Source organism: Apteryx mantelli, chromosome 2 (genome assembly GCF_036417845.1).
Source record: "Apteryx mantelli isolate bAptMan1 chromosome 2, bAptMan1.hap1, whole genome shotgun sequence".
NCBI lineage: Eukaryota > Metazoa > Chordata > Aves > Apterygiformes > Apterygidae > Apteryx > Apteryx mantelli.
The window spans coordinates 168,752,334-168,776,850 of NC_089979.1; the positions used below are offsets into that span (position 1 = coordinate 168,752,334).

General features: G+C 44.0%; 1 protein-coding gene across 1 annotated transcript in view; it reads right to left on the bottom strand.

Annotated features, from left to right (window-relative positions):
* LOC136991350 (obscurin-like) overlaps positions 1-24,517 on the bottom strand; it is a 157,806-nt gene that overhangs the window by 9,893 nt on the left and 123,396 nt on the right. The window contains exons 81-95 of the mRNA XM_067292217.1: positions 17,825-18,082; positions 15,761-15,884; positions 15,322-15,455; positions 14,865-14,977; positions 12,462-12,630; positions 11,897-11,978; positions 10,877-11,077; positions 10,213-10,273; positions 9,071-9,148; positions 8,757-8,929; positions 7,911-7,937; positions 7,246-7,398; positions 6,420-6,465; positions 5,740-5,817; positions 168-3,846 (exon numbers count right to left, since the gene is read on the bottom strand). Of these exons, the coding sequence (XP_067148318.1) occupies positions 168-3,846; positions 5,740-5,817; positions 6,420-6,465; positions 7,246-7,398; positions 7,911-7,937; positions 8,757-8,929; positions 9,071-9,148; positions 10,213-10,273; positions 10,877-11,077; positions 11,897-11,978; positions 12,462-12,630; positions 14,865-14,977; positions 15,322-15,455; positions 15,761-15,884; positions 17,825-18,082 (5,376 nt within the window). The remainder of the gene's footprint in view (positions 1-167; positions 3,847-5,739; positions 5,818-6,419; positions 6,466-7,245; positions 7,399-7,910; positions 7,938-8,756; positions 8,930-9,070; positions 9,149-10,212; positions 10,274-10,876; positions 11,078-11,896; positions 11,979-12,461; positions 12,631-14,864; positions 14,978-15,321; positions 15,456-15,760; positions 15,885-17,824; positions 18,083-24,517) is intronic.

Below are 24,517 nucleotides of genomic sequence, written 5' to 3' on the forward strand. Positions count from 1 at the left end.
GAGCTAGGGGACAGCCTGAGGACAGCTGATTTCCAAACCTGCCACTGCCAGTTTTGCAGTTACTGTCTAGCCAGGGCCTCAGATACGCTGCAGAAAACGTAAAAGACAGGTTTAGCGGAGCCCAGTTATACCAGCAGATCTATGAAGGTACAAAATGAAATATTTACCTTCCTCTGTCTCTTGCTCAGCAGCTGTCTTTCCTTTCAGCATTCTTGAAATATGGGCAACAGAAGCTTTAACTTTCTTCTTCAGACTTTGCTCCACTGACCGCTCTGCTGAATGAGATCTGCCGTAGGGTTTAGAGAGTCCTGGCTTGCTGTAGGAGCTTTTCTGCTTACCGCTCGGCTCCTTTTGGGAGCTGTACATTTCCTTATGACTCTCTGACCCTTTCCCCATGGCTAAGAGGTTAGTTGCCTTTGAATTCTCAGATAGTTTCAAATGGTTTTGCTTGTTCCTCTCGTCTGCCTCTTCTCTGATGCACAGTCTTTTATCCTGATGCAAATGTCCTGCAGGAGGTGACCTTGCCCTTTCACTAAAAGGTATAAATCGCCTGCCAGTTGCTTTGGGTGGAGGCTTCCTAAAGTTCATAAATTCAAATGGAAAATAGACAATGTCATACAAATCCGAGAAATTCAAATAGGCGGGCTCTACCTCTGATATGTCAAGTTTTGGAGTTCCACTGCCAAGACTGGGTGCTTCATCTGACAGATCTTTGATTTTCACTAAAGACACTTCTGGCTGTTTACCAGTGTCTTTGTTCACGGACACTTGACTGGCTTTTTTTCCAGAATCCAAGCTATCAGTCTGGGAAATGCTTACTTGTTCAGAACTGGGGCTTTCAAACGCTAAGTCCTCCAGATGCTCACATTCATGAGGAGCCATTTGTGTTTCCTGTCCTTTCAGTAAATCTGACTCCTCATGCACAGCAAGGTAGGGTTCTGTGATATCATCCAGCTCAGAGACTTCTCCTCCTCTACTGCTTTGACCAGAAGGAAAGGGACTTTCCATGGGTGCTTGGCCACCAGGCTCTTTGTAGAACATTTCTGTGGGAGAAGAGATGTGCTTTCTGCATTCCTCCTGAGCAGAAACTGACTCTGCCCAAACATCCATCTCTTCAGACAGCGAAACCATTTCATCCACTAAGCCCTCCAGGGCAGCAGACTCCTCATCACTGTAAAAAGAAGACCTGTGATGTGAGAGCTCCTGACTTTGATTCCCACGGAGCAACGGTGGGACAGGTTTTCTAGCATCAGAGCTTCCACTCCCTGAAGCAGCACCTCTTCCCTCACCATAAACCTTTGGGTGTTCCTCATGTTCTTGCTCATAGACTGAAGCTGGGGCACCTTCTGGCTGCGAAGCAGTTAAAATACCTGGATGCATGCCCTCCAGAGCAGCAGAAGCTTTGCCACTGTGATATGCAGCCTTGTGCTGCTCATATGCCTGACCTTCGGTCTTGGAGAAAGAAGCAGGCATAGGCTGCCCAGCAGTTGGGCTTCCACTTCCTGAGACAACAGATCTCACCTCACTACGAAGTGCTAGCTGTGGATGTTCTTGCTTTTCACTCTCACACACTGAAGGGAGGCGAATATCTTGTGGCGAAACAGTTGCAGCTGGGGGTCTGCCCTCCAGAACAGCAGGCACCGTGCCACTGCTCCGAGAAGCCTTCCAGTGCACAGCTCCCTTGATTTCAGCCTCATGGACCAAAACGGGAACAGCCTCTGCAAGGGCTGAACCTTCGCCCTTCAGAGCAGCAAGCCTCTCCTTGCTATAAGCCGGCCGTTTCCTTGCTGCTTGGTGTGCTCTGTCGGAGATGGAAGTTGGCGTTGGTTTCGGTGGTGGGACTTCCAGGACGACGGGACTCTTTCCCTTCAGAGCTGCTGATGCTGTGCCTACATGAACAGAGGGCCTTTTGTGCACTTGGCCTTCACCATCACTGTCTGATACTGGAGCAATCCCTGCAATCCCTGGTCCTTCATCCTCCAAGACAGCAGATCTCACATCTTTATAGGTCTTCAGCTTCTGGTGAGTATCTTTGTCAGCTGTTTGCAGAGCGGTTCGGAAACCTGGCTCTTTGCTCTCCAAGACAGTAGTTGCTGGAACGCTTTGATCAAAAAGTTCCGGACTTTTGTCCTTACATACTGGAGGTGAATCTGTTTCTGTCTGTGGGCTTGTTAAAACAGCAGGCCTATCGTGCTCCATGAGATGAGACTTAGCGTCACTGTGAGCAGAAGGCTTCTGAAGTGAATGCTGCTGGCTTTTGTCTTTACAGGGTGGAATTGAAGCAGTCCTTTTAATAAGGAAGCTTTCACCTTTTAGATCAGGATGGCTGTCAGTGCTGTCAGCAGAGGGCTTTGACTCCTGCTGCAGATGCACTTCTCCCTTACTTGTGGGGGCTGACTTGGAGGTGGTCGCTGACTGTGGAAGAGCTGAAATGGACTGCTCGCCCCCCTGAAGAGCTGTCTCAGAAGCACTCCCAGGGAGAGATTTAGCCTGAATGCCTTCATGCTTTTGAACTGAGGATGCGGGTATATCTGATCGCTGAGCAGTCAGAATGGGGCTTTTGCCTTCTAAATCATCAGCTTCCTCCTCCATGTGAGCAGCTTTTGACTTCTTAAGTAAATGCTTCCTATTCTCACTCCTATGAGGTGATACTGGAAGTCTCTCTAACCTTTGCACAGTAACAGCTGGGCATCCATTACCCTCACATTGCATGGAAGCAGAGAGTTGTTCTCCTGAACAATCCCTTCTGGTTCTGCTAGCATCCTCTTGCTTTGAAATATCTACAGAACATCCCTTGCCCGGCTCAGCGGAAATGTCGCAGTGGTGACTGCCTTCAGGGCAACTTTCCTGTGATATTGTATCATAGTCTTCTTCCAAAATTTCTTGTTCCAACACTGACCTTGAGGCCCTCAGCCTGTAATCATCCAGTGAACGGCTTCGGCTAGAACCAGCAATGGCAGGATGCGGTGGTTTCCTTGCAGTGTCAAATGAAGCTGATTTGGTCAAGGGACCAAGGAGACTTTCCCTGTGCCCTCCATCATCAGACTTGCTTTCTTCTTCTTCTTCCAGCTCAAACTGTTCTAGAAGGGGTTCACGGAGACCACTGAGGGGCACTTTTGAATATCCAGCTTTCCGGAAAGTCCTCCTGGCTCTGTCCAAGTGCCTTCTGAGCTCTCTGCCCGGAGAGGAAGAGCCCCGTGCAGGAAGCTCAGCTGCTTGGCTGTAGAAAGTGCTTTTAATGACACTCTCTCTAGGAACACATATAGGTGGTTTTTCTGTCCCATCCCCAACCTTTTCAGTTTTGTCCTTATCAGATAAAAATGTGTCTGTTTTTTCTTTCTGATGTAGATCCAATGTGTCATCTACGGAAATCTTCACTGACGAAGGTTCAGCTGCATTGCTTTTTGGGGACTGCTCTGCTCCTTCATCTCGAATTTTGGGATGGAGTTCCTCCTCTTTCTGTCCTGCGGTACTTGCCATGAGCTCTTTGCTTTCCGTAGGTGATTCGTCCCCCACCTCACTCTTCACTGAAGCATACTTCCTCCTCATGGGTTTTACTGGAGGCACCAAGATTTTGGAGTGCTTCTCTTCACTTGCATGTTTTGGAGGTTCCTGGCTGCTTGGTGCATCAAAGATGGACAAGTGCAGTTCAGGGGTAGAGCCGAAGTGTCTCTTCTTGGGGAAGTGTGAGTTCTCATTGTCTGAAGAGGAACCGCTGGTACTGGAGGAAGTGCTTTCTTCAATAAGATGTCGGGAGATGGCCAGGGAGGTGTTGTCGTGAGTCCTTTCTAGGATTTCTGGAATGGATCGCATTACCAGGATGGATTTATAGCACATCAGAGACCGCTGAAAAAGCACAACGAAATACAGCACAATCAGATGGAAGCATGGTGTGAGTATGGTAAAAGCAAACATACAAAAATTATCTTCTGCATTCTTGAAGACCACACAGACTAGTTTAATAACACATGTAGTAGGTTTAGGCCTTATTTGCTCTCTGAATCTGCCCCTTCTCTCATTCACAAAGATGAAACTATATTATCTTTAGGGGGACATATTATATTATCTTTAGGGGACATACTTCCTGTTGTGAATGGAGAATCAGGATCCTGCCTGAGATTTTCAAAGAAAATTTGGCCATTCAAAGCAGATGGGAAAAGATGAGACATAACTATCTGAGTTTTAACTGAACACATCAGATGAGAGCCTACTTGGAGTGAACGGCCTTAGTTCCACTGACTGCAGCATGACCTATAATGACTTAGGCCAACAGAAGACCTGACACACTGGAGGAGGTAGGATTCATCTGCTCTAACTTCTGAGGTATAAGACATCTCAGCTGAAATTGAGCAGCTGGTCTTCCTTCACAGCCAACAGAGAGAAACAGGCATCTTCAGAAGGCAATAAACCTGGTTGTTTTAGACAACTTTCAGGAAAAGAGGAATCTTCTTAGGACCTGTCTATAATTCATTACTGATTACAAGGACAGACTAGGCTAGCTAACATAGACACAACCAGGTATCCTATGGGCACTTTCATTAGGACAGATGATTTTGTCCATGTATGTTCTTCAGTCGTTTTGTCTTCAAAATCCTACTTTACACTCTACTGGCATATTTCTGTGAAATCCCTCTGCTCTCATATGAGTACTTATTATAGGAATTAGAAAGGAAACAAAATGCTTAAAAAGAAAAGTGGCACAGTCCATGAACGTCATAAAAATACCAAAAAACAGAAGAAAAGCCAAATTTTCATGACAAGTTTATGGGCGCTTTCTATAAATAACAAGTATCTTGGTAGCACTTACCACATAAGAGGACTTTTATAAACGTTAGCTCATGACCTTACCAGAGTTATCCACAGTAGGCAAAAGGACTGGTGTTATCTGAGGACATCTGATAACTGAGGAGAGTCAAGGACTCTGACAATGACATACTAACTCAGAGAAAGGATTTGCGTGCATGGATATGCGAGTTGCAGCCTTACTCTCACACCAAACTTACAGAAACTTTAAAATGCCAAGATTCAAATCACTGGCACAGAATCCTGTGCCCCGTGCACTGAGAGTTGTGACACACGATCGACTTACCATGACTTTACAAGCTAGTGCATGTCAGCCGAGACACGACCACGCTGGGTCCATGGGTGTGCTGCTAATAGTGTAGAGGGAGGACTCCTAGTCCACTCAGTGGAAGAGGGCTAAGCCAAGGGACATCCAAATGGTTATCATGAGTCAGCTGAACATGGGGTGAGATCCAGCTTGCTCATGAAGGCACTTGTTTGTGTCTACACAGACTTGTCTGCAGGTGAGACAGCCTCCAGAATAGTCAATGGAGAGGTGGCTAATACAGGCACTGAGCTCCTTGGCAGTAGGCATCTGCTTTTGGGTGAGCTGAACCCTTCCAAGGCTCTGCTGACTACACTGGTCTCACTGATGTCAGCAGGACTTTACCCACTTAGCTTACATGTACACACCTAAATGAAGGTGTCTTAGTCCTCTTTCAGCGCCTGCTGGAAGACCTCAGTACACAACCCACGACTGCAGTAAGAGCCTGGATAATCTCCTTCTGCCACATCCATTGACCACTCTGCCCTGGGCTTATTCCTCCTTCAGAGACAACCTGAGAAGATCTCTGCTGCACTCACTGTCCTACCCCAGTAGACTTCAAAAGATGCAAATGTAGTTAAAAAAAAAATACAACTAGAAGGACCAAACAACATAGGTTTAGGTCTACTCACCTGCCACTTGCTCTGAGCCACAATGAATTTGAGCCGCTTGGTATTAATGAAATGAGCTGCATCAAGGGGGAGATTATGCTGTCAAAAATGAAATTAAAAGTAGAATGAGCAAAAAAAAAATTTGATTAAAAAATCCTGACTTCATATCCTGAGAAGTTTTTAGGATTCCCTCACTCTGGAATTGTTTCATTTAGGGAAGTACTCACTTGTTTCATTATAATAGACCAATCCCACAATCCCCTCATAGCTAAACTGAAGACAACATCAAACAGCTTCTCAGCAACAAAAGCAAACCCTGTCCAATACATATGTGAATTCAGTTCATTTTTTTTAAACTCCTTTCCTTCATTAGAGATTCCAGGCATTTGAATATAAACCACAAATTTTCTCTGCAAAGCCACAGTTTCCTCTCAACACAGACGTATTATATCTGCTCATGTCAGTAGGAATCTTTATCTTTTGAAAGGAAAGACATCCTAACAGGAAAACATCGAGGTGTCTTTTACTTCCGGAGAGCCAGGCCTGAGCTTCTGTGTAGGACAGAGGTAGGAGATCAAGAGAAAAAATAAAACAGGAAATGGTTAACAACCAGGGTGCGTAGCCTTGAGAGCTGCCCCTCCAGAGGTCTCCTCCAACCTCAATTATTTGATGATTCTAATAAAGAAGCAGGACAAACTTACCATGAACCACTTGTGGGACAGACAGTCCAAAGCACTAGGCCTGGCTCTGGTAAGAGAAAAGATGATCTTTTAGGAGCAAGGCACTTTAAACCACCACGGCAAGATTCTCCTGAGAGTGCCTGCATTGCGTGGACGCATGCACACACACCTACATCTAGGTATGACTTTTTGCTGCTGTTTTGGAACCAAAAAGCCAGACAGAAAGACTCTTTCAATCCAACGTTTTCTTCCCATGAGGTAGAACAACCCTTCTTTTTCAGTCTTGGAAAGGTTTCTTGAGCTGAGGCTCCCTGCCTGGAAGGATCCCATGGCCCCCTTCGCAGAGAGCCTCTTTAAGGGAGTCAAGAGCAGCCCTAGGAGTGAGCTTGACTCCCCAGGTGACCAGAGCAAAAATAGCTTTGGCACCAGGCAAAAAGGATATAAATGAAATTAAAAGGTGAGCGCCTGCATTCCTGCTTTCAAGCCTCCTTCTGCACTTGAAAGTGCTTAACCAATGTGGCTCATATTATTTAATTCCTGCAAAACTCCCTTGACTTCAGGTATTTGCTAATGCTCTCCCCACTTCTCCAAAACATTTCAGAAACTCATCTGCCTGGAGGGGCTTGGGAGTAAGGCGATCACCATACTAGAAGCAGACCTGTTTTGGAAACTACAGGCAAGTGTTTTTCACGTAACGAATAAAGAAGAGCTGGAATCAGGGCATAAAGCAGCTCATCTCACTCAGCTTTTCACTTTTTAAAACCACTGCAGCTCCGCTGAGCTCAGGCCTGGCTGCTGAGACACCGTCTTTGCACCCTGTCCGTAGGAAGCACAAAAAGGCACTTACTCGGGGCGCTGCTGTAGGATCCGTTTTATAAAATCCTTTGCGTCTTCACTCAAGTGAACGAAATCAGGAAGGGTCCATGAAATTTCACCGTTCTGGATATTTAGAAGGGTTCCTCTGTCGTTCTCTCCAGCAAATGGAGACTTGCATGTTAGGCTTATTTATTTAACACCATAAAATAAAAACAGATATAGATTTTAGACTCATATTTGCTGTTCAGCTGACTGAAGCACAAATGCTTACACAGAGCTTTAAAATGCCTGAGGGACTCATGCATGGGACACGCAATGCTGGCGAACGGTGCGTTCACCTCCCAAGCATCTTTCAGCCCAGCATTACAAGGCACTTGACCGAATTATTTATTCCTGTTTTGCACGTAAGGAATTAAGGGCTTGATTTTGCACAGCTACTGGAGGATGGTTGCTCGAATGGGCAAGAAGACTGAAGCCAACCCATGAGAGTGGCCGTGAAGTCTCTAAGCAGAGACAATCACCAAAGTCCTTGCCAAACGGGAAAGAGTAAAGGAGAAAACGACAAGAGAAATTGCCCTCGTCGTGGAAGGACTCCATGCGTCACTCACTCCAATCCCTCATTTGAAGGTGCCGGAGGCTCTGACTGATGCGGGACTAAGGGATATTGAATGAGTCTCTCCAAGCAGGTTTATTTACCTTAAGTATGTGATGACTCCAACAGCCCTGAGGAGAAAGGGAACACTGATGTCAGATGTCAGTCACTGCTTCTCCCTCCTTTGCAAACACACAGCCCCCTTTTCCTGCCACTTGCCCATCTTTCAAAGGAAAATAAATCCCCAAAGCTGTTGCTTTAACCCTGCCTTTGTTTTTTTTCCCCTTTAGCTGAAATTGCACCTATATAGCATTAAACATTTCACTGTGATCAGAACAGCATTTTTAAAAATTGGTCTCGAGTATTCCTCTGTTTTCAAAGTACACATAGAAGACTTGAAATGTATTTTTGGAGTTTGTTTGGCTTTTTTTTTCAAAAAAAAAAAACTCTTAGGAACAGCCTCTCTAGTTGGTGCCTCTGCAACAAAGATCACCTTCTCTAAGATGCTCCTTGGCATTAATTAGCTGTCAGAGTTCAATAACGGTTGATCAGAACAGACAGAAGGAGCTTTAAAGAGCCCTGATGGGTCTTGGATTCCCAATGTTCACTTTCAGTTTCCAGTTATTATCACTATTCCATTTATCTATGAAATGATAAATGGAGACTGCTTTATTAATTGCACCAGCTTTATCAGCCTACAGCATAATTCAATCATTAATGCCATTTTTATACCTGTAAGAATGTGGTGTATTGCAAATATTATGGATATGATCAGTAGAAATATTTCTGCACAACAGACTCTCTGTACCACACTACAGTAAATTACCCTAAGGCTGAACGCGCATGCAATGCAATGCAATGCCATATTCCTAAGGAAACATCTGTTTTAACCTGGAGGCTTCAAATTCATGCTATTTAGCACAAAATTTATTTTCAAAGATGCCTGTTACCAGATATCAGTCGCTTTTGAGACTGGTGACTGAGAGACGATTTCTGGGGCAACAAACTCTGGAGACCCGTATTTGCTGATCTGAGGCTCATATGGCGTGATCTTCTGAGCAAATCCGAAGTCACAGATCTTGAGGTCTTCCCTTTCAGGATAAACCATGAGGATATTCAGAGGCTATTAAATAAAACAAAAAGGAGGGCAATTGCCCTTGAAAGAGGGCAATCTTTTATGTTGTAAATAAGAATAATTCAAATAAAGAACACACGTTCCCTGACTGAGTGGCTGCTATAAACTAGACGTGCCGCTGCACATTACCTTAATGTCCAAATGAAGGATGTTGTTGTCATGAAGGTACTTGATTCCTTCCAAAATTTGCTTGATATACAATTTGACCTAAAAATTAAATCAATTATTCAACAATTAATCATTAAACAATTAAATAATTAAAATTAAAGAAGGTTCCTGATTCCAGCCATCTTTCATAAGTGTGAGGAAGCAGAGGTTGAACTAGAAATATTTTTAAAATTGGAATGAACTTCTTACATTAGCCCTTGTAGGTGAAATAAAATGTGAACCAAATATTACCGTGCTGAATGAAGCTGTGCCCAGTGTGCAACCACACTATCCTGCTGGAGCCATTTATATATGAGGAAGCCCTTGCTTAAAAAAATAGAAACATGCTAAAAAGAGATACAGAAATTCCCAGCTTTGATGAACCTTACCTTTAGATTTCAGACTCATCTCTGGCTTGATATGAATCAGGCAAACAGACTTAAAAAGCAAATACATTTTAAAACTGTGTTGTAAACCCATTTTTCTTGACCACGTGTAGAGCAAATACAAATAAACCTGAACGAGGTGTGAAGATTCACAGCTCGCTTCAACTCTGACATTCCTCTAGCTTTGACATTTGATAGTGTTAACCGACATTTTCCCAGAGTATTTCTGAGAAAAATCCATTTTAGCAGTAACTATGGGAGAGCTGGCCACTAGACCTTGGGCCATGCGAAGCCTTTTGCTCTTTGAGCACACAGAATCGTGAAAAACTTTAGAAACGACCATCTCAGCCCTTGGTTTGGAGACTGCAAAGGACCAGACACAAGTAAAGTCACAAGGGGACAGAGCATTATCAAAAAAAAGCCAAGATACAGGAGCTCCAGCTGACAGAGGGCAAGGAAATGGTAATATTGATAGAACAAGTACAGTCTACGTTAGGCTGGATGCAAGGCTGGTGTTCAAAACCTCTGGCTGTTTCTAGTCACTGCCTGAAGACACTCTACTTAGTAATGAAAGCTGCCGGGGATACATTTTAAATATCGACCCTGTTTTGATAGATTATCACTGGTTCATAAAGATATTCCTGATAGTCAAAATGCAGCGGGAAGCTACTCTTTGCTGAAGGAGAAGCAAGGTGGTACCCACCAATTTGGGACTTTGAAAGGAGAGAGAAAGATTACCTCTGCTTCAGTGACAACACCCTTCTTGAACAAACGGTCGAGGAGCTCTTCGCTGGAGCATCTTGCAGTGGCATTAAGGGAAAATGCAGCTACGGTTAAATTCTCACTTGTGTTTTGCATCCATCTCCACCCAACCGAGACAGTTTGAAGTAAGAGTGAGCAGAATTCACAAGGTATCTCAGGCAGCGCGACACGCACATGATCCCTGAAGGCCTCTATTGCAGAAGTGTCCTCGCAGAAGTGCAATGGCATCGGCCTGCTCTAAACTGGTGCTCCCCACAGGCAGGGCATGGTAGGGATGAGACACGTGCTACAACGTACCTGTTGAGTATGGGCTTTTCCCCGGTGCTCACCCAGACTGGATCTCACTGGGACAGAGCCCTTCACTCCCGGACATTTCAGAAAAGAGCTTTGGTGCTTAACAACTCACTCACACTGTGCACACAAGTGCCCGGACTTTTGCTGGAACATGATACTTCAGTGACCGCTGTGACCATAATGCCTGAGGAGCTCACAGAGCCATGCTATGCTGCAATGTGGAGGAAGACTGGGTGTTTGTTCACCTCAGGCAAAAACTAAATATCGTTATTTGTTCAGTTAGTTACCAGCGAGGTCTGCCCAGTACTTCCCAGCCTCCTCAGAAAAGCAGCACAGAAAAGGATACAACTCCAGGATCAAAATCAGGGTTTTCCGTGTTTCAAACTGATCCAGCAGCCTGGTAATTCTATCATGGGACAGGGGGGCAAGAATATCCCTCTCCTGATGTGCTCGAGCCTTCGTTTTGCTTCGCAGAGGTATGAATTTGGCAGCACAGGACACTCTGTTCCCTTTGTGCACAACTCGTTTCACAAAGCTGAAGCAGCCCCTGTGCAAAATCAAAGGACAAGCCCTGCTCAGGCTTGGTTCAAAGCCCTCTGCGCAGCAGCTGCAGACCTTTCCAGGTCCCAGCCTTTGACGGCTGCCTGCTGCTCAGGTCTTAAACTCTCCAACATCACAAGCTGATTTTCCTCTGTGCGAGGTGATATTGCCCTCTCCTGGCTGCCTCCAAAACTAAACAACCAACTTCTACGGAGTGAAAAGCTGTTCCAGGTGATGCAGGCTTGCTGCTGGATCCTTGGGATGGACGTGGGGCTTGTACGTACGTCGCCATGGGGCTGTGACGCTGATATCACCCAAGGGTGCAGCTGTGGGTCCATCACAACCCAGAGACCCACTGGAACACGTTTGGTACCAGCAGATAAGGCAGCCTGCTGGTCACAGGGCTGTCCCCGAGTACAGAAGCCGTCTTGCCAGGCTCTAGCTGCTGTTTATTCCCATTGAGGCTGGAAATCAGAGGAGGGGTCAGATGCTGGCCTCATCTGTGCAGGCCACCAGGTATCTGTTATGGTGGGGAACGGGTGCTGTTGTCCCACCAGGCAAATGCAGGTATTCCAAGGAAGCTGCTGGGTTTTCCCAGTGGCAGTACTTAAGGTCCATGTCTTGGGCACCCTTCCCTGGGTACCCTTTGGGTATTGCTTTGCCTAGATAGCATCAGCACTGTTTCACAAGCTGCTCAGAAAGCTGGGATGGGTCCTCCTTACTTTCAGACTCTTTAGACAGCGACTTGCTCTGTACCGAAGCAGCAGCTCAGACGGGCAGTTAGATATTCCCTGCAAGGACGCTATAAAGCTGGAAAATTATTTACCTTCCGATCTCCTGCTTAACCTCATAGAGGGAATGGAGCTTTCTCCGGGTGGCCACTTTCTTCGCTGCTTGGTCTTTCTTAGCTTTGGCAATGAAAGAAAAGGTAAGGATTAATATTCAGATTACAATGCCTTGCAAATAATGCGCAAAACTATCACAGGACAACTTAAGGCAGGGAAAATTATCAGGGTCCTTCTCTAAGCTTCTGCACACAATTAGGTGTAGCTGTTTGATGAAAGAGCCTGCCAACATGGACTTTGGGGCTGTATCTTCATCTGACATACATCAGAAGAGCCATGCTAAAGAGCGGAACACCATCGGAAGTATGGCCCCCCCTTCTGTGGTCCATTGCGTCAGTTCATCATCTAGTCTCGAAAAAAAACCAGCTTATTTCTTCATAGATGTAGTTCATTAGACCATTTACCCTCACGGGATCCTACCATGTTGGTAGCATGCAAATGCCAAGCAGGAATACAGGGTTGATACCATACCAGAAAAAGACTGCAACAGAATATATTTTGCAATGGCACTGAAAGCAACTCATGGAGCTGAAAAAATTAAGTTACCTTCATGTACAATAAGCTCTGCTTTGCACAAAACCTCTCCTCCAGCGTTTTTGGCAACACAGGTATAAACACCACCGTCTTCTGAGACAACATTGTCCAGGACTAAGAAATATGTTGTTCCTTCCTTCACTTGATGGAGCCTGTGGCTGTCTGTCAACAAGGAAGTGCCCTGAGGGAAAGAAATGATATTTTGGCACTGAAAATCAAGACAGAAATAGATGTTCCTTCTCTTCAAGGAATGAGATACACCAGCAGGGCTAAAACACAAACCCTTTAAGCATTTAGGCTAGCAAACCTCAATAATAAAACGCTGGCTGACAAAGTCCCCCACGACTAAATGTTTTTCAGCTTCTACGCTATTCATTAGCATTTTTTGTTTAACATCCCATTCACAGGGAAAAAGGCTTGGGAGAGATCACCAGGGCTGGTTTTCCCTTCAGTTCTCCTAGGCAAGAGGCAGTCAGCCCAGGGGAGCCCAAAGAACATCTGCTTAACTCCTGCCTGGTCTCCAGCTTGTGCTGGCTCGTCTGCTGCTTAATATAGTCATATATGATCTGAAAGGAGGGCGTGCATGACACAATTTACACAGCAGATTATGACAATTTGCAGAAGGATCCTATTAGACTGCCTGAGTGGGAAATAAAATTCCAGATGAAATTTAATACAGATAAATGTAAAGTGACGCTACGTTATTTTCCCGTATGAAATGTTGGGCTCACAGCTGATCCTTATTACACTGGAACAAAATTTTGGGCTACAGTAGCTCCGTGGCAACATCAGCTCAGTGCTTGGTGGTAGTCAGAAGTATACCACAGGTTACAAGTTATTAGGGGAGAAATGAAGAATCAGATTGAAAACATCATCTTGTAAATCCTTGGTTTGCCACGGGTGCTTGATGTGGCAATGCACTTTCTGTAATTGCTTCCACGTGAGGACTGATGGAGCAAGCTGGGACTCTTCAGCCTGGAAGGAAGCTCTATGATACAATACGATATTACAGAGCTCTACAAAATCACAAATAGCCTGGAGAGAGTGGGCAGGGATTAACTGCTTCTGGTGGAAGAACTAAGGGCCACCACGTGAAGCTCGTGGCAGATATGCACAGAACAACCAGAAGGACACAACACATTGTAGATGGATCGAACTCTTTGCCAAAGAAGATTGTACTTGCAAGAAGCTTACGTGGCTCCAAGGGGAGTCTACATAAACATGTGGAAGGGAGCTTCATTGTGGGTCAGTAAATAGATAAAATTCAGCTAGTTCAGGATATCTCTGAGCTGAAAATGTCAGAGATTGGGAGAGCATTAAGAGGGTATATCATATATTCTTGCCTTGTGCTATTCTTTCCTAGCTGTCCGTGTGTGTGTGTGTGTGCGTGTGTGAGGGGGAGGTTCTTGGTTTGTTGTTTGTTTTTTAAGGGTTTTTTTGTATTTTATTTACTTCTCTGAGTAGCTCATCCTTGCACTTTCCAGACGGAAGATAGAAAAAACTGGAATAGAACTTATGTGTACAAAACCAGTTTGTTGGACAGGAGAGTTACAGGCAATCATTACTGAAAAATGCTTGCTCACTTCAGGGGCACATCAGTATTCTGAGGAATAATAAATGATTTCTCTTTCCTTTCCATGGGATACTCAAGGTCATTAGTCACTGGTTTTTTTTACTAACTTGCTATAGAAAAGATACAGTACGTGGAAGTCATGTTGACAAACCGTTCTTGAGCCCATCCCTGACCCCAAAACTACAGTACACATCTTGGTGGGTCTCCGGCAGCCACCGATCCCACTTTCTGCGCATCTTGGTCTCCTAAACCGTCTTGGTTGCCCCTCCCTGCTGAAGGGGCTACAGTGACACTGGAGACAACACAGGTCAAGGTGCATGGTTGTGGTGAACCAGTACAGCTGTTCCTACATTGTCCTCTCATGAAAAGGCACTTCTGGGCACAAATTGAAACACAGGAAATTCTGTCTGAACATAAGAAAAAAACACTTTCTTTACTGTGGGGGTGGTTGAACATTGGAAAAGATTGTCCAGAGAAGTTCTGGATTCTCCATCCTTGAAGATATTCAAAACCCAACTGGACAGAGTCCTGGGCAACCTGCTCTAGCTCTTGAGCCGTGGGGTTGGACTAGACGATTTCCAGAGGTTCCTTTGAACCTCAACTATTCTCTGATAACATGAAAGAGAAGGTAGAAAAAATATCTCCAACACCCAACAGGCATTTGCGGGTCCCAGAGACAGCTGAAGCTGATTTGACAATCTCTGTATCACAGTCTATAGACGTGACCCCGAATCAGTGTAAGAGGCATAGGATAAAAGAATAAAAGAAATTCCCCACAAAAATACTGCTCTGTAATCCTTTCTGTGGTCCTTATTCCCTGTCAGGGAAACATCTTCACTCACCTTAAACCACAAAACAGTAGGCTGAGGGTTTCCTTCAATAACTGCCTGAAATTTGGCAGGCTCCCCAGAATTCACCTGCACATCCTCGATTGTCACTTGCATGTAGGGTGCACCTGGTGAGACACAAGGGTTTGCGGCCATCACGATACCATAAATTTATTCATGGTCTGCTGATGAAAGCTGAGTTACTCAAATGGGATTTCCAGGACTGGCCATTTAGGATGTGACATTGGTTGAATGTCAAATCAAGAGATATCACAGCATCATATATGGGTTTATTTTCACTGGCATTACCTTTAGCCCTCCTGTTTGCTGGCTTATGCGTTATTTTTTGTTTAATAGTTACTGCTCGAGAAATACAAGTACTTCAGAAAACAGACACCGAGAGATATCACCGAAGGAGAAGACAACGGGACAATCATGGGATCAGGGAGAGGAAAACAAGGTTGTTCCTTACTTGTTGGGGTCTTCTCCTCAGTCTTATACACACGAGTTCTTTCCGTGGTCTCAATATAAACTTCACTGTGCACATCCCAGACCACATCTCCTTCTCTTCTATACCAGTCTCCTGCCTCCGTGGCTGGTGATGTTCTTTCATGAAGACCAAGAGTAAATATCATTACACAGTCACACACAACTACGGAGATATAGGATTAGACTCTCAAGTTTACCATTATTTACTTAAACTTAATACAAGAAGATTTTGTTTGGGGAATTAATTTCTCCCCAACTTTTTCCATCCTTCTTGCACGACACACAAGTTAACAGGACTCTAAGGATTCCACTAAACCCACAAGAATCACTTTGAGTCACCACCTACTTCCTTAACTAGAACTTGTTTCTCTTACGACAAAGTCTGCCGTGTTCAGAAATCTGTGTGCAGGGTCTGTATTTACCTGGTGATGGGAACTGTGCGTTCCTGAGCCCTTTCCGCTCCAGCAGCCGTCTCTTTGCGGGAAGGACCAGGCCTGGGTTTTGTTGCACTTGGTTCTTCAGTTGGAATTTGGCTTCGTGCTTTGTCTGGCAGCAGAAATAAGGCAAGTTAGACACGTCACTGATGAAGGCACACCTGAAACCAGTCTCCGATCGAGTCCATCTGACTTCAGCCAAGAGCAATCGCTGAAGCTAAGAGGAGGATTTGGCCCTTTTGAGAAGACAACATGCAGCAAAGGGATTGAATAACATCTGAGACGCTGAATGATGGAACACCGGTGACTGGGCAAAACTAACTTTTTTTTGAGGAAACACACACAGGCACAAATAGGAAAGGCAGCCAATAGGGACGCAACAAGAAACATGATAACTGAAAGGAAAATGTCTATTCAATGCATCCATTTTACTAGATAATTTAAGTGTGTTTGACTTCCACCATGTGGATATGATGAAATGCCCAGTGCTCGATGGCAGTTTAGATAGTCTTATTCTTTCATTATTATTTTACCAGATGCATCCTCAAAAATTGGTTTGATCTTCCATTCCAAAAGTAACCAATTGTCCTTTGATATTGACTGTTTGAGCTACCTCCTAGGATAAAGAGCGTCAGCCCCTTTTTCATCTGAGGAGTCAAATGTCAAATTGAGAGACATCATCTTCCCAGCAGGAAAGGTCTTTGGCGGAGCGCTCTGGGAATGTTTAATGATGGCTGGTTTTGGAAAAAAAGCAGCAGCTTTCAGGAACGGCATAGGACAGCTCTCCCAGGACGGAAAACATGGTTATTCACAGCATTACTGGTAGGATCAGAGAGCACAGGTGGATAGGAAACGTACTTGTGCTTTCCTATAGCCAGCACTGTTGAAATATTTGCCTCTTTTTTAATCAAAGTGTGTGATAAAAGGGACAGCTGTCAAGTCTCCAATTTATTAAAATAATTCCCCATGTTAATAACACCTTCAATTGTTTAAAGGACTGAAAAACTATTCCATTTGCTATTCACTGCTCCATCGTTTCTTTAGTTACAGCTAAGTAAATAATCTGTCCTATTTGGCATCTGCTTCTGATGATTTTTGAGTCATCCTGCTTTACCAGAGGTTATTTTCATGGATAATTTTCCCCTAAAAAGGAGAAGAGGCTTTAAAGCCCATTCATTTCTCATGTTGGATTTTGGGGTCTGATTCCATGAAATCCATCTTTTCTTGTTAAGTTTTAGACAAAAAGATCCCATTTTTTAAACAGCATCTGGAGTCTGCAGGCTGAAGGCTGCTTGACAGTGTCCTTTTTAGGTCACACTGGTTTAAGGACAGTTATTCTGACTTGACACAGCGACCACTCAGACAAGTTGTTATGGCAGCAAGCATAAGGAGAAGCAGAAGAAGGACTGCAGCCCACTCATATTTTTGAAAACAACGCACGCATGAAAGCCAGATTCTCCTAGCAAGACGTAATCACGCACAGCATTGGTTTTAATCACAGGGCAACTGCTGAGTAATCTATTAAGTCTCCAGTGCCAGTGAAACGCAAGTGAAGTTGTCATGCCCAAGATCCTAGAAAATCCACAGCAGCCGGTAAGGGGGTGTTAAAGAAATTTCCAGCTTGCTAATGGCAAAGAGTTAAAAAATAAATAAATGAATAAATAAAAAGAGAGAGAGAAAGAGAGATAGAAAAGGAAAAAAGAAGCAACCTTCCTTCCCCCATCTCAGCAAATCCAAAACCAAATAACTTCTGAAATTGCAATGGAAAAAAAATACCCTCAAAACATTAAAACAAGTCCAGAACTGGAAAAATCCTCTATGCCTCCACTTTGGAGAGGTGGCAGACTAAAAACTCTGCTTAGATATGAAGCTAAGCTTGTGTCCCCAGCCTATAGCCCCAGGTGTCGTGGTGTCTGAATGTTCTCTCTTAACCTGCAACTGTTCAGAATACAAAGGAACAAAAAAACTTAGGAAAAAATCATTATTGGTGAGTTCAGCAATTTTGTCTCTCTTGACTCCATAGGACATTTTCCCGCTTAATTCCAGACCTACCATGCCCTGCAGCAATTTGGGTTTGGGTACTGGCTTCGTGAGCTATCAGAGGAGGCCCAGTTCCCCTTTCTGAGCAGGCAGAAGGCACGGACTCGAGAAGGCCGAGACCACCAGCTCCTCCTCTCGCGCCTGGCGGAAGAGTCACAAGCAGTGACGCTGAATCCACAAGCTTCCTTAGAGCCGTCTTGATCTCCTTATCGGCGCGTTCGAGTGAGGCCTGGACAGAAGTCTCCGTCTCTGACTGTGGGGAAGTCTCTCCTATAGACAAGAAGAACAGCTTTTCTCTCTTCAAGGTAAAAGGAACGTATCAGTGTCACCCCACCCACCACAACCAAAGGAGACATTTGCAGTTGCGTCCTTCTCCCCAGCCCTAGAGCAGGGAGTTGATGCCGAAATCCCAGCAGGAGGGACCCTAGCTAGGACTCGCAATAAGGAGCTCGGCACACCGAGCTCCTGGCAGACGTTTCTCACCATGCTGCAATCACTGCACCGCACTGCGCACGCACTCAGCCTCCCATCAGATGACCTGCAGAACATGGGCGGTAACAACGAACGAAGGAGGCCAGCTCCAAGCTCAACTCTACGTGGGCTGCTCTGACAAAAACACCTCTCTTAAGACCAGCGAGATGAACCCAGCTGTGCCCTGTTGTGCCGATACGGAGCCTTATGTGCAAGAACGATGTTATTCCTGCAGAGAAGGGGAAGGAGGAGTGAGCAGGTACCAGACTGACCAGCGCTTCTGGAGAAGGGAGGGGGAAGGATGACAGGGCTGATAATGAGCTTATAAACCTGAGAGGACGGCAGAAGAGACCGTGAAGCTACCACTTACAGAATAATGTATTATTTGTCCTACTTTGCAATACCAGATTTGCTGGGCCCTGCACTGGAAACTAGCTGAAATTTAAATATTTGTACAGGACTGTGCCACTGCAAGGCACTGTAGAGGCTAGGTCAGCTGGTGGGTACAGATGAAGTAATGTACAGAGGTTGTACACAGAGAAGCATTACACAGAGGAAGACGCAACTCCGACCTCAAGACAACTCAAAGTCTTGAGGGCAGAGAGAAGACAAAAGCTTTTCATACATATAAATGGCTTCTCAAGCTCATGTCCTTGCAGAACAACTACCCCGTAGACAAATAACATGGTTTCATTCCCAGTCAGCGCTGGCAGGAGAGGATAGGATAGGATAGGATAGGATAGGATAGGATAGGATAGGATAATTTGGATTGGAAAGGACCTCAAGAGGTAATCTAGTCCAATCTCCTGCCCAAGACTCTTTCCACTAATCTCGACAAGGTACAACAAAGGCACAGACAATATCTAGCAATATCCTCAACTACTTATCAAGATAGACAAAATCTGTGCCAGATTAAGACTTTTCCTCATGTCCCTGATGTGGCTTGCAAAGCAAGAGTGCCAACCCAAACCATAATTTGGGCCACGACAAAACTGGCTAAAAAGCTCCATTTTAAAACACCCTGTTTTGGTGCCTAAACCTTCAGTATTTTAAAAATGTTTCCCATAGGAATAAGAAACAAATACTACCCCCGTGGGTAGTAAAAAAGCATTCTGATTGTTTTTTTGGCAGCCTATAAAATCCCTTGCCCCAGGGTTGAGCATGTGCCAAAAGGCCCAGCTCTGCAACCTTTTGAGCCAATTCGCAAGGAGAGTTAGCAGGTATCATGCTGACAGAAAAAATAAGAGCACTTGCATACAAATGAGGAAATTCCCACTTTGCAGATGTCCACTGAAATGCCCATAAAGTGAGTTTCCAGCTGTTAGGAGCAATGATAATTAGCGGCAAATAGCCATGATGACTATACTGCAAGTCCAAACCTACACAGAACTATCTCAGAAAACATGTGCTTCTCCTTGTTTTTTATTTTTCCTGTTTGTCCATCCTTACCCTGTGGGAAGCTCAGACATCTTCCCTGAAGTTGGGATTTTTTAATAAAGACAAAAAATCAGATGTTCTTCCTTGGCAGGATTTGTCAGAGCAAAGGAAAGCTCGAAATGAAAAAACAAAAGAAATTCTGCCTCAAAAACGGGCTTGATTCCCTCAGCCTTCGCCTGATTTTAGGTTTGGCCCTGACTTGTTTGATGTCATTCACACAGAGGAAAGTCCTGTAGCTGTTTTCATTCTGCTCCTTTCCCATCCTTGAGAAAATAAATTCTCGTGACAGACCTCAGCAGGCGAAAGTTGAAGCCTGCATTTGCATCAGCCCCCTTTGAAGACATCTCATTGGATTTTTGTTTTTAATATCCTTCCCATGAGCAAGATTTCAGTTCCGGGTTTGTTGAGGGAAGAAGCAAGTCTTGCTCACTCCATGTCCCACCAACCCGTCATTGTTCATCAGCACTGATCTGGATGGAAGATGCTTAAATGTTTCTCTAGATAAATCTTGCGATTCCTTGATGTTCCTGCTGCGATTGCCACCACCTGGTGCTGTCCTATGAGCTGGGCAGCTGCCAATAAGTGAACTATTTGGAAATAAAGGAAGCACTCTTAGTATCTCTTGGGGAGAAAATATATTTCAGTTTAACCAGGCTTAATTTAATTATGGTATCATGGTCAAATCAATTAAACGCTCTTTTTGCAAATGAATATACTCGCCCTTCGTCCCCTGGGCAAACAGGTATAACGTGACCAGAACTGGGCAATGATGTTTTACATGGAATAGATGCGAGCCTGCAGGATGACCCTGACAGTTGTTAACATGTGGTGGCCGCGGGGCTAGCACAGCTTCGTTCAAAGTCAACCCTGCGTCACACGCGTGCACCTCTAGCTCGAACCAGTGGTGCTTTAAGCTCAAGTTAAGAGGACTGCTGAGGCAGAGGTTCTCCAACACTTCTGGCTCGCGAGCTACTGCGGCATTCAGAGCTCCTCCACGCTGCTCATCCAGCCCCTTTCCTCCCTGTTTAGTGATGGCACACAGAATCAAGCTACCAAAATGAGGAGTTTGAATTTGAGCTGAGGTTAAGTCAAACTAACGCTGCGGTGAGGACACCCCTGTGGCAGACAGGTATTTTCCCGGTTCCAAAATGTTATATGGGAACCTTTCGGCCCACTCTCTCTCTCTCAGGCCAAAACCCAGGAACACGACACCGACACATGTTTTGAAGTTCCAGTTCAACCTTGAAGAAGCATGCAAGGGGATGAGCATTGCTCAGAATTATCCAGTCTGAAATCTGAGTTGGAAGCATCCCTAAAAATAGGTTCTTTTGCTTCAACGCTTCTGAAACTGTCCCTAAAAACTGCAGCTAGAGCCCACCTAGAGTCACGTTCTTGGGTTGCAACCCAACTCCTGCTGAAGTCAATGGGAGAAGTGGACTAGCTGGTGGAGCACTGAGTGCCGTTAATAAACAAAAACACAGAAACCCGGTGATACAGAACATTTATTGATATTAAGTCAGCAGCTAACAGATCTTGCATTCAGATTTTTTTGTCCTGCTGTTTTGTATCTCAAGCCAACCGAGCTTTCCACTTCTTTAATTTACCTGCAGGAATTATAGTAAAACATTCTTTGTATTAAAATTTTTAATACAACTGTATGTTTTCATCTACACGAAATAAATTCCCACACATCTCATTAGTTATCTACACAGTTTAATCACTTACAAGCATAATTATTAACCTCTAGGAAAATATTTTGAAAATAAATGTAAGAGACTTTTCATAAACCTTTCAGGTTTTGAACAGGCTTGCACAGGATTTTAAAAATTCCTTTAAATTAATTCTCTTTTGCTTAAATTTCAAAAGAAAATGTAAACAGATGTTAATTGCTTTGGACTGATGAATTGAAATATAGTTATTTCTTCTATGACATCTGAACTACAATTTTCCAGCTTGTTTTAAAAACAAAAAACAACAAAAAAACAAAAAATGAGCATCAATCAGATCAGGAGGAAACCTCTACATTCCTTTATACATCTGGATCAGCCTTATGGATGAATATTCTATTTTTAAAGACTATTAAAGGACAAATTCTTTTCTCAGCAGCATCTATGTAAATCTGAATCAAATCCACTTAGTCCTGTGGAATTATTCGGGATTGATAATGGAATACCTGAGATCAGAATCAGTCCCAATAAGAAAGAAATATTTTCAGTTTCAAAGGGATTTCCGTGTTGTATGTCTGCTACTTTCCCATATACAGTGCAATATATGAAAAAGCACTAATATATATCCATTGTATTGCTTAATTATAAAATGAACAGTATAAACCAAAGAGTTGCTATCAAAAACAGAAGAGTAACACTAAAGAGGCTTGATTTCTTTCACCACATGTAATCACTGGAAAAGTGTCCTGTATCATGAGGGTAGTGCACATGTTATTACACATAATATTCTGTCCAGATATTGCAATGAAAAAGGCTGCAAAATTAATGCATTCATTTCAGTCACCACACAATCAAGGTGCAGCCACAGGAGAGAGGGGAAAAAAAAAAAAGTATTCTTTTCTACAAGCACCTTTCTTAAATTCAATCCCCGTTAGGGGCAATATCCCCCGGAGGACTCTAGAACAAGTTTCACGATATTACCTAGCTGGGAAACACCGAGACAGACCATCACACACCAACATTTCCAAGGCAAAAACTCACTCAAACCCCTTCAGGCTAGTTAGAAATTCAACCGTGCCTGAGCATTTCTGGTTTTCCTGCACCTTCCAAAAGAAAACATTTGTTGCACACAGCTCAGCTGGGAAAAGACGTTGGACTTCTCGCCTCATACCTCCGTCAGATAGACAGGGCCAGCGCTTGCTCCTGTTGAGAGCAATGACAAACTCCAGCTGACTTCAACCAATATTTGGCTGGGCCTATGAGCCAATACTAGGACCTATGAGCCCATTTCTTTCCAGGACTGAGCGACTTTTGGAAGGTCTGTGCAACACCTGTTTTCGGTGAAGCCAACAGGAATGGGCCATGCTCAGCATATCTCAGTGGCATTCAGTCCCTTGAAGGACCGTGTTCTTAACCATATTCCTAGCCTTCCCCGTGCATTTGGCACTCCCGTGGCAAAGCTCCAAGACAACCCAACCCAGCACGGGAGGGGTGACCTCTACGACACAGCTAAACACACATGGCTACAGTAATACGATGCAATTGCAACTGGCAGTGCTTCCAAGCAGCCCAATTCATTATAACGTTACAACCAGGTGTATTTTTCAACCAGATATTTGTGGTAAAGTTCTCTCTTCTTTCTTTTTCTTTTTTTATTGTCTTTGTGCTCCTGTATTTTGCTGTAGCTCAGTGGCAGATTCCTTTTAGCAAATTTAGGAGACATTAACCATCAAACCGTTAACAGTACCGTTTAACCACTGGCATGTACAGGAGATCAAATACTCTGGTTTATCCTTCTAATGTTTCGTCACAAAGACCACATTTGTCATTCTTTATGTGTATTAGCTTCTGATTATAGATGCAGTAAGCATTTTGTGCTGTCCTTTAGCCTTTTGGCGCACATTAGGCAAATCTGTATCTTAACAGGTACGGTTTATAAATCCACAATGCTCAAATGCAGAATAATGAAACCTCTATCTTTAGACAACTAGGAAGTGGACTTGAAAATAGGAGTAATTTTAAAAAGCTTTTTTTTTTTTTTTTTTTTACTTAAATTGGAAAAGAGTAGTGAAATCCTTGTCTTCCTCAAGTCAGTGGGACTTTGACCACTGACTTCAGTCAAATCAGGATTTCAACCAAAAGGTTTGAGCAGCCCTTTACATTCCTAGTAAACGCAGTATTTTCTCTATGTTTCATTCTGCAGTAGAAGTTTAGAATAATTTTAACCAGACTGTGCATGTTGAAAGGTTTATGAAGGAATTTTTGGTAGAGCTAATTGGTGTCAAAAGTGTACAGTAAAGTCAAAGCAGTGTGAAGCTTCATGACCTTCTGGCATACACAGTGACGGGAGATTGCTTTAGGTGAAAACACTTCTCCCACCCTGGCTGCTGAAAGATGTTGAAAAGCTTAGATACTTTCACCTTCTTGCTACACCATAATTTACAAATTAGCACTTTAAATCATTTTTAAGTTCATGGACAAAACTGTCATTTATATTTTCGTCACAGGCAGGAGAATCAGGCTTTTCCTAAACCTACCATCACTGTTTCACTATGGAATGATATATGTTCACCTTGATCAAAGCTTTTAAAATTATAAACTGATCTGACACACATGTTCCCTTTAAGACTGGAAAAGCTCTACATGTCATATTTAAATACATTTTCTCAAAGGTATTGCCTCGCACATGTTTCCTTGCAATCCTCACCACCAATTCCCTTCACCTAGAACATTTTCTTTTTCTTTTCTTTTTTTTTTTTTAAATGCTGCTTTCTTTTGTTTTTAAAATTATGCTTGTATCTGTTCAGCTCTGGGAGAGGTCTTCTGTGCTGATATGCAACGTAACAGGCTCGCCAATCGTCCCATAGCTGAGGGTTCTTGTGGAAACTTCAGTTTTAAAGCTTGACTGCCCGTTGTCTGCCGAGAGCTGGACTTCGGTGCAGAATGACGGTTTCACTGTGAAGGAGGGACCAGGAGCCGCTGCTGCTGCTGCTGCTGCATGCGCTCCAGGCGTCACTGCCATGCAGGTATCGCTGACGTGGAAAGAGATGTTTGAGGGGCCTACAGACTGCACGCCAGTTACTCTGGAGGCTGACACAAACACGCCTCCCGGAACGTGCTCCTCAAACTT